This window comes from Aptenodytes forsteri, unplaced genomic scaffold (assembly GCF_000699145.1).
Source record: "Aptenodytes forsteri isolate BGI_AS27 unplaced genomic scaffold, ASM69914v1 Scaffold87, whole genome shotgun sequence".
NCBI lineage: Eukaryota > Metazoa > Chordata > Aves > Sphenisciformes > Spheniscidae > Aptenodytes > Aptenodytes forsteri.
In genome coordinates this window covers 6,800,708-6,811,018 of record NW_008796041.1, presented here as the reverse complement: position 1 = coordinate 6,811,018, position 10,311 = coordinate 6,800,708, and the positions used below count along the sequence as shown (strand labels likewise).

The window sequence follows — 10,311 nt, the reverse complement described above, 5'->3', positions numbered from 1 at the left end:
TGCCTACGCCGCCGTTGCGTTTCAGGTGAGGGAGGGGGGGAAGGAGAAAGAGAGCGGGGAGGCACTCACTCCCCCTCCCTCCTCAGCGCCTCTCCGGCGGCCCCGGGCGCGAAACCCCGCCGCTCCCTTGCTTCTCTTCCCCCGGCGGAGTAGAACAGCCCCCTTCCCAAAATGGGCTGCACGCTGAGCGCCGAGGACAAGGCAGCGGTGGAGAGGAGCAAGATGATCGACAGGAACCTGCGAGAGGATGGCGAGAAGGCGGCCAGGGAGGTCAAGCTGCTCCTCTTAGGTAAGGGCTTCCGTGAGGTAAGGGTCCCCCTGAAGCAATCTCCCCGCCAAAGCCCTGAGGTAAGGTGCCCCCTCGCCTCCCAGCCCCGAGGTAAAGGCCCCTGTGTAGGCGAGGGCGGGGCAGGTGCCCGCCGAGCCACCTCGCAGCTAATGTGGCACCCGAGGACGGCTGAGGAGAGGGCCCCGCTTCTCGGGCTTGGAGGGCGGTTGTGCGGTGGGATGCCTTCCTCAGATAACGTGGCGGAGGGAACGCCGCTCTGCCGTAGTGGGGTATGTGCTTATGGCCCCTCAAAAGTTTTCGGGGTAAGAGGAGGCACAGCAGCCTGTTAACGCAGGTGGGCGCCTCGGCTTCTTTCGGGGTTAGAGGCAGGGCCGTTCTGGGGAAACGGCACGGCGTAGTTTGTCCCGGGGCCCTTGTTAAGAGCGGGCCCTGACTCCCATATGAAGGGGATAACATCTCAAACTTTTGACGTGGATTCTGTGTGCCTCTGCTCAGAGGAAGGAAATTTTAGGTTGGAGGATGTTTGCTCTTAATGTTTCTTGTAGACCCGAACACCTCCTAAACTGTTGCTGTAAGAATAAAGTGCAGAAAGCATCGAAGGACCACAAGGCAAAGCACTGTTTAACTTTTTGCATTGTTTTATTTTTGTGGAAGTTGCTTATGTCGTTGAAATCTTACAACGGGAAGTACAACCTTGATGGGGGCTCTAAATGTATAATATGGTGACTCACATAATGTGCTATCATGTGTTCTTGAGTTTTGCTCACAAGTACTTGAAGCTAGCTTTTTTGTATATCTTAAGCGATATGCTTGTGTGTAAAGATAAGTAAATTAAGATTATTTTTAAAAATTACTATACAAGAAAAAAGGAAGTGAGGGTTTTAGTCAGAAATAACCTTTGTGCAGGACTAAAACTACTGTACAACTTGCGGACAGCTGAATGCTGCAACATTTGTATTGTATTCATGTTGTAGGGAGTTTTGCAGTATATGCTGTATAGCTAAACCAGACTGGATCCTTCTAATCTGGAGTTAAAAAGCTGTTGAGTTGCAGCTTTCCTTGTGCTGCAGTTCCCCTTCCAGAGCTACAGTTTCAAGCAAACTTTTTAAACGACTGACCAGTTTCTCCTGTCGACATTGATTTTGCTAGATTGCTTGTCTACAGTGCTCTATTCACTACAAACGTTGTATTAGACAGACCTCTTAAATAACTTCGTTCTGTTGCTAAATTCTAAAATAGCTCCAGAAAGGTACAGGAAACTGAAGCACTTTCATGTGTAGATGAAGAGATGAAACAAACCTAGTATGGGAAAAGCAAATGTCCTAAAATGTGTTTCTAGATACAAAATTTCACCTGTAAGAGAAACAGTTAAAGCTTTTCTTTTTGGTTTGTTTTCCAGAAAGTGTTAGGCTTTTGGTTGGTACTGTGCCTAGTCCTGTACACCTTTGGAATCCTCAGATTGTTGCATGGAAAGGTTATCCTGTATGTGATCAATAGAGATACTGCAGAAGATGTTACCATCTTTTTCAAAAGTGGCAAAGTAATGCTTTATGTGTCTTCTGGCAAGGCATTTAAAATGATTTTTCAGTATTTTGCTGTTCTATATGGAGCTTTTAGTACATGTAGTTTGGTAGTCGTCTTCGTATCTTTCATCATATTCTTTGGATACGGATAATTATCCTGTATGTGATCAATAGAGATACTGCAGAAGATGTTACCATCTTTTTCAAAAGTGGCAAAGTAATGCTTTATGTGTCTTCTGGCAAGGCATTTAAAATGATTTTTCAGTATTTTGCTGTTCTATATGGAGCTTTTAGTACATGTAGTTTGGTAGTCGTCTTCGTATCTTTCACCATATTCTTTGGATACGGATAAAGTTCACATCTATAGAAAGATGCTTTAAACTTGAGAATGAATTTTGTCACTATTTTTAGTTGTTTAATGCTTTTATGTATGAAGTCTTATGTTATGAGCTTTTATTTTTAAATTTTATAATTTCTGTGTTTCTAATACAGAAAAGCTTTTGAGGAAAGTATATTTTTCTGCTGGAATCTCATGAAATCTTAGGATATGGAACAAATGCTCAAATACATGTTTTCTCATAGTGTTCTGAGCAGTAGCTCAGTTGGTTTAGTATTTCCTCTGCCCCTGTTAAAAAGAGGTGTGAAAACTAGCAGCATAATTTCTTTCAGGACCAGTGTTTGAATCATTATTTAAACAAAAATTAGCTAAATGTTTACTGAACTCAGAATGAGGTTTTGGATATACACCCATGGATGCATTTGTGTATTTCACATGTCTTGGAATGAAAATTTTTCTGTTACTTTTCCTTGCAACTGTGTCAGATGTCTTAAATGTTATGTGAATGCTTTATCTGATGGCAAAACTATTTAAAGTTAACTTCCACTAGAGTCACTTTCTTCTCATCGCTCACTTTCCCAATTGCTTGTTCAGCCCATATGTCATAGTTTATCATCTACTCGGTTGTACTCCTACATCTATTTATGGGCTTGTTCTGTTAAAAAGATACTGAAAAAAAAGGAAAAGTACAAATTGTGGTCTGCTGCCAGGAAAATACAATGTGAGAGAGGCATCTAAAATACCTTGCTTATGTAGAAAAAGAGCATGTAGCTGTATACCTATTGACCCAATAAGACAGATTTATTCCAGCATCTATAAAAACTGTATTTTTGTGTGGTGATTAGAGAATCCTACTGAAGCTTGAGCTAGAATGCTCAGTTGAGGGAAGATGTGTTTATAAAACCAGTCTATTTCTAGCCTTTAAATTTAATTTATTCCATTATATGCTTTTCTAAAGGTTTTTCTAAAACAGGAAATTGCAGTGATTTAATTAAGAGATAGATGTGACATTGCTGTACCTAAACCATGACTTTGTGAACAATATCACTGATCCATGTTAGATTTATATTTTGTTGTCCTATCTCTAGGAAGAAGCAGACATATTTAAGCTGTGCCTGGATTATTTAACTTCTTTCGTCACATCTGTAAATTGGTGCATCATTTTGTACAAATTTGACTGCAGGTCATTTGGAATAAAAATACTGGATTCTGAACATTATCCATGTTTAACGATATTTTAACCTTGTAATTCTATGCACTTCAATGTGCTATCCCAGCAGCAGGAGAACCTTTTCTGGAAAATTTCTGAAAGCCATTCTCATTATTAGAAGTAAGCTGAATTTGAGCATATAGTTTGTTAGCCAGATGGAAAATGCTTGTTCATACATGGAATTTGGTGATTTCATTTTTTAAAATCATTAAATAAATGAGCGTCTTTCATTTAAAATTATTTTCAATCAGTGTGTGACAATAAATTCTTAAATTTCATGGGAACTCAACAAAAAAAACCAAGTGCCGTCTAGTATATTGTCCAACACTAAAAATTTAACATACAAAAGTACTTTTTCTTAAGCACTTTAATATTTCTGTCAAGTTGACAGTTCCTAAACTTCTGTTTCCTAATTGTTTGAAGTAATATTTTGTTTTATTGTATTTTTTGTTGTTATTTCTTACAGATAAGCTCATATACTTAGTATGAGTGAGATTTTTGAAAAGCAATGTATATTTTGGCTGGCTTCCAAGTAGAGAAAGCAGTAGACCCAAGTTGTTTTACTCTTCCATGGTTCCTCATCTTAACTTTTAGTGTTCAACAAATAAAAATTCCAGTGATGCTTGCGGAATGAATGTAATTCCACTCATGTTGGGAGATGGCAGTTCTGTGTGACCGATCTGTGTGCTGCATTAATATACATGTGATCCAGATCAGGTGTGGATTTGCAAGTACATTTCTGTTGAATTGGCTAAAGCACATAAGACTGAATTTATGCCAACTGCAGGAGAACAGGCAGTACCTCATTTAGTAGAAAGCCTTCTGGTATGAGGTTAACACATCAGGTTTTATGAATACATTCAAACTGGCAGCATGAGTTTATAGGATTAGCGCTTTGTCTTGTGGATTATCACATTCTTCACCTAATATAGCAAATTCAGTGTTCAGGTTCTTAGTATCTTGAATGAAAAAGGCAATAGATACGTCTTAAATGTTCTTTAGGAGGGGATCCTGGGATCCAGGAGGTCACAGACCATATATTTGACGGCTGTAATTATCTGTCTTCTTTCTGGATAATCACGTTTGCAGATTTAAGTTCAATGGATACCTTTATACTCACGACCAGCAGAGCCACTTTTCCATTCCTGAATAGATGCTTGTGATTTGTACTGGAACATTGGCATGTCGCGTTCTTAGATACCTGTTTTTTAACTTAAGACAGAGTACTGCTCTTAATCCTTTTCATTGCAGTTCTTCCCATTCCTTAAGGCAGTAACTAGAACAATTCTATTCAGTTGTTCTTCTAAATCTTCACATCTCCGGCATCTTTTTCTGGCTGCTTTTCTTTTGTTACAGACCCACATCTTTCTGTCTGCTCAGTCAACTAACTCCCACTGCATACTCATCTTTTCAACGGCATGATCCTCACATTCCTTGGCAATACCTGCCTTCCTCCAGACCTGACTGCACATTGGACTAAAAAAATATATATGTGCTGTTTGTACCGTTACTCCTCTCACCTTTCTTCCAGAGTATTCTTTCTCCACACTTGCAGACAAAAAAGACTTTAGAAGTCTGAACTTATGGGAGCTCTCAAAAAAGCCTTATTCTCACAAACAAGTATTGCACATTTCAGAGATGTTGACCTCCTCTTTGTAAGTTATGTCAGGCTAGTCTAAAACACTTCTGACAAAATATTTCCTGTCTCACCTTCAGAGACAACTATCTATAGATATTTATAGAGTTCACCTCTTATTTAAAAGCTGTTTTGTGATCCCTAAAAGAAGTGTTTAATGTTTGGGGGTTTTTTTTGCTTGTTAGTCTTGTCTGTCTGCCCCCCCCCTCCGACTTTCTGCCTGTCTGCTTAGATTTAGCAAGAGCTCTGAACTAGGAGCTCTCTTGCTCATTTTAATATGGTACAGTTGGACTCTGGCAGTCAGGATGTTATTTATGTAGACTTTTATATCTGACTTTGTAGTTAAGTCAATGAAATCCTCAAGCCTTTGTACTAAATATAACAACAATTTCAAAGAACAAACTCAAAATTACTAGATTCCCATAGTGTAATAATCCTCTTCGCTTTTGTGAAAGGAGGCTCATGGATGTACAGAAAACACAGCCATTCAGTTATGGTTGTGTTTCATTGATTGCAGTTTGGGTTCTTTTATGCTTGTCTCTTTCTATTTGAATGTTGGTGTAAGAATTTACAACATCATAATATTGGTCTTTAATGTGTGTATAGACTTCTTCACTACAATACAAATTATCTTTAGTGACTTAGGTCATCTGTTGCTTTTTCATCTTAAATCTTAATTTTGGAAGCTTCTTTATAAAATCACCATTTGTGATTGTATCATGATTTTAATTCTTTAATGTTCTTAGGAAAAAAAATGTACTTCAGTACATCTTGTTTTAAAAAGGGCTAAAGAGAAACTGTAAATTTAGTACAATGACATGATATCAGTAATGGCAACTTTGCTTTTCTGTCTCTTGATTTAAAAAGTGTAGTTACGGATATATAAAAATTACTTTAACTTATCTTTTGCATCAGGCATTAAGGGTCTTTTTTTGTAATTTATTTTAATAGTTAGAAAACATTTTAAGTTTAAAAAATGATTTTCCTTCAAGTTGTCTTTGAAAAACAGTGTAATCCTCCTGCCCCACCCCCGAATTAGAGACCAAAAAAGCTCTGGTAAGGTACTTTTTGGTAAGCCGTTCACTCCCAGCATCAGTGGTGCCTCGAGACTACACATAAGTTCTGTAATACACTGACTTAATTAGTTTCTTCCTACTTTTTCTGGCAGCACAGTTTATTGTATCATCATTGTGCTGATATTACAGTTTACTTCAGTCCTATAGATTATATTACTGAAATGATCATGTATTTAAGCTAACTTCCTTTTGTGAAGTTATTTTTAGCTCACTTTAGTTCTGAAGTTTACAGTATAGCTCCTTGCATAGCTGTGTTGGCACAACTTGAACTTGGGCTTTGTGCTATAAAGAGTTAGGCTGTGCTGATTTATATAATCATATCGCCAACTTGAACTTGGGCTTTGTGCTATAAAGAGTTAGGCTGTGCTGATTTATATAATCATATCGCCAACTTGAACTTGGGCTTTGTGCTATAAAGAGTTAGGCTGTGCTGATTTATATAATCATATCGCCAACTTGAACTTGGGCTTTGTGCTATAAAGAGTTAGGCTGTGCTGATTTATATAATCATATCGCCAACTTGAACTTGGGCTTTGTGCTATAAAGAGTTAGGCTGTGCTGATTTATATAATCATATCGCCAACTTGAACTTGGGCTTTGTGCTATAAAGAGTTAGGCTGTGCTGATTTATATAATCATATCGCCAACTTGAACTTGGGCTTTGTGCTATAAAGAGTTAGGCTGTGCTGATTTATATAATCATATCGCCAACTTGAACTTGGGCTTTGTGCTATAAAGAGTTAGGCTGTGCTGATTTATATAATCATATCGCCAACTTGAACTTGGGCTTTGTGCTATAAAGAGTTAGGCTGTGCTGATTTATATAATCATATCGCCAACTTGAACTTGGGCTTTGTGCTATAAAGAGTTAGGCTGTGCTGATTTATATAATCATATCGCCAACTTGAACTTGGGCTTTGTGCTATAAAGAGTTAGGCTGTGCTGATTTATATAATCATATCGCCAACTTGAACTTGGGCTTTGTGCTATAAAGAGTTAGGCTGTGCTGATTTATATAATCATATCGCCAACTTGAACTTGGGCTTTGTGCTATAAAGAGTTAGGCTGTGCTGATTTATATAATCATATCGCCAACTTGAACTTGGGCTTTGTGCTATAAAGAGTTAGGCTGTGCTGATTTATATAATCATATCGCCAACTTGAACTTGGGCTTTGTGCTATAAAGAGTTAGGCTGTGCTGATTTATATAATCATATCGCCAACTTGAACTTGGGCTTTGTGCTATAAAGAGTTAGGCTGTGCTGATTTATATAATCATATCGCCAACTTGAACTTGGGCTTTGTGCTATAAAGAGTTAGGCTGTGCTGATTTATATAATCATATCGCCAACTTGAACTTGGGCTTTGTGCTATAAAGAGTTAGGCTGTGCTGATTTATATAATCATATCGCCAACTTGAACTTGGGCTTTGTGCTATAAAGAGTTAGGCTGTGCTGATTTATATAATCATATCGCCAACTTGAACTTGGGCTTTGTGCTATAAAGAGTTAGGCTGTGCTGATTTATATAATCATATCGCCAACTTGAACTTGGGCTTTGTGCTATAAAGAGTTAGGCTGTGCTGATTTATATAATCATATCGCCAACTTGAACTTGGGCTTTGTGCTATAAAGAGTTAGGCTGTGCTGATTTATATAATCATATCGCCAACTTGAACTTGGGCTTTGTGCTATAAAGAGTTAGGCTGTGCTGATTTATATAATCATATCGCCAACTTGAACTTGGGCTTTGTGCTATAAAGAGTTAGGCTGTGCTGATTTATATAATCATATCGCCAACTTGAACTTGGGCTTTGTGCTATAAAGAGTTAGGCTGTGCTGATTTATATAATCATATCGCCAACTTGAACTTGGGCTTTGTGCTATAAAGAGTTAGGCTGTGCTGATTTATATAATCATATCGCCAACTTGAACTTGGGCTTTGTGCTATAAAGAGTTAGGCTGTGCTGATTTATATAATCATATCGCCAACTTGAACTTGGGCTTTGTGCTATAAAGAGTTAGGCTGTGCTGATTTATATAATCATATCGCCAACTTGAACTTGGGCTTTGTGCTATAAAGAGTTAGGCTGTGCTGATTTATATAATCATATCGCCAACTTGAACTTGGGCTTTGTGCTATAAAGAGTTAGGCTGTGCTGATTTATATAATCATATCGCCAAAGTGGATTGTTCTTTTGCTGCCGCATTTTACCCTTTAGTTGTTTTGGTCCTCTGAGAAGGAAGAATTGTGTAGTCGGCACATCCTAAAGTCTGGCTAAATATTTTGAAACCAAGCCATGAGTCCAGCTTAAGAGAGCATGAAATTCTGAAGTCAGTTTTGCTGATGAGCTTGATGGATGTCTGCAGTGTTTCCTGTAATATGCTATCTGGCAAATGTCAAGGTGGAAAACTGGAAGTAGAAAAGAGATGTTTAAGATCTCTCTGTTAAGTGTGAAGTTTTTCCGCCATGGAAACGCCAAAATAAAAATCTGAACTGACTTGATAATTAGCTATTAAAAGGTTTTTTCCAAGATGTGTACAGGAGAACCTGTATTGATGAAAACTTCCTATTCTGAGGTTGTCTTAGTCATTGTCCAGCTTTACTGAGGTCAACTGTTCTATTTATTGCCTTTGTTTGCTCAGTGTCCTACCGTTATCTCAGGTTTTGTGTAAATTACTGTTTTGTTATTCTGTAAATGGAACTTAGTTGGCTTTACCTAAGAGATTCTGTATCCAAAAAGTATTTAAGTTGGTAAGGTATATAGAGAGCAGTTGGAAAAATCAGAACTTTGAACTTGTGAGAGCAAGAAGTTTTGAGTGCGCTATTCAGAAAAAATGCAGAGTTTTTCAAGTGGCTCAACTTAGTGACATTTCTGAGTGGAAGGATAATTAAGATACTGAAATTTATTAGACGATTAAGACAAAAATAAACTTTTTGCTATGACACTTGTGTACTAGGAATGTATGCTTTTGCAATAAAAGATTTGAACTCATGATGGAATGATATGATGTCATAGACTAATTATCCATGTTTGTGACTGCTCATAACCCTTTTACAGTGTAGCTGTAAGACGCGTTAAGAGTTGGGGATTTGGAAGATGTTTCCCATCATCATTGCTTTGCCCTTGGAATTTGCAAAGCTGTGGAGCCAGCTTCAAAATCTCTGGAATTATCTATAGCTTGAATATGTAACAGGAGGTAAAGTATCATGTATCTGTTTACGCTGTCCCAGCAAAATGGTCTAAAAATCACCTAGTGTAACAGATATCCATATGTATTGTTCCTTGATTTGAAAGTATGTTACCTGTTTAGGTCAAATTTTGACTTTCCGTTTCATTTTGGTTTGACTTGATGACTAGCCCCTTCCTTGAAAACCGTATTTTTGTGTAATTTTGAAAAAATTCTCTTGATAGCATTCTTTCAGGATCTCAACTGATGGGGGTAGTTGACATAGAGCATTTAAGAACCAATTCTTTAAATAAGAGATCTGTTGTTAAACATATGATAGGCAAATAACTTGCTTTCCTTTCCTGGCTTTGGTAATTGAAGGGTCATTGAAGCTCTGAATAGCACAATTTCTTATATGTTTAGGTATCAACTTAATAAATCAAGTAGCAGTGTTGATGTATATCTATATGTTTATATGGGTGCTATGTATTTATATTTAGAGATGCATGTAAATTGCAATATTATATGTACCTACATAAAACGATATTGAAATTAGAAAATACTTTTTGTAAAGCTACTTATTTAAAGAAATCAACACCATTTGAATATACAGTGCTTCAATTTATGAAAGAAACTGTACCTCATTACTTTTTCATATATGCTTTTTAGAAATGTAGTATTGCGTTTGAAGTGCGTAATATACTTAGCAAAGGTACCTGATTAAATCTTTAGTGAAATATAACAGTATCTAGGCAACCAGAATGGACAGGAAGTCTTTACAATCATTGCTTTAAACAGATTGCTTTTAAAGAAGAAATCAATGTACTGTAATGAAAATTCCTGTTGAAGCTGTGAAGCAGGTTTATAATTCTTAATGTCTTCCAGAATTTAATATGGTCTGTTTCTTGAAATTAAAATACCATTGGAATCAAATGGCTACCTGTATCCCATCTTCCCTTTGCAAAGTTGATAAAATAATTTCTTGCATACAACTATATGTTGGTTTATTTACATGGATCAAGCTGCTGTTGTTGTTTGGCTCATAATATGAGTTGTTACCCATCACGATC

At 37.3% G+C, this 10,311-nt stretch overlaps 1 protein-coding gene across 2 annotated transcripts in view; it reads left to right on the top strand.

Annotated features, from left to right (window-relative positions):
- The first annotated feature begins 6 nt into the window (after positions 1–6).
- Positions 7–10,311, top strand: part of LOC103904152 (guanine nucleotide-binding protein G(i) subunit alpha-1) — a 40,095-nt gene continuing 29,790 nt past the window's right edge. For both annotated transcript variants that reach the window (XM_009285536.2, XM_009285535.2), the window contains exon 1: positions 7–289. In XM_009285536.2, the coding sequence (XP_009283811.1) occupies positions 172–289 (118 nt within the window). In that variant the 5' untranslated portion in view covers positions 7–171. The remainder of the gene's footprint in view (positions 290–10,311) is intronic.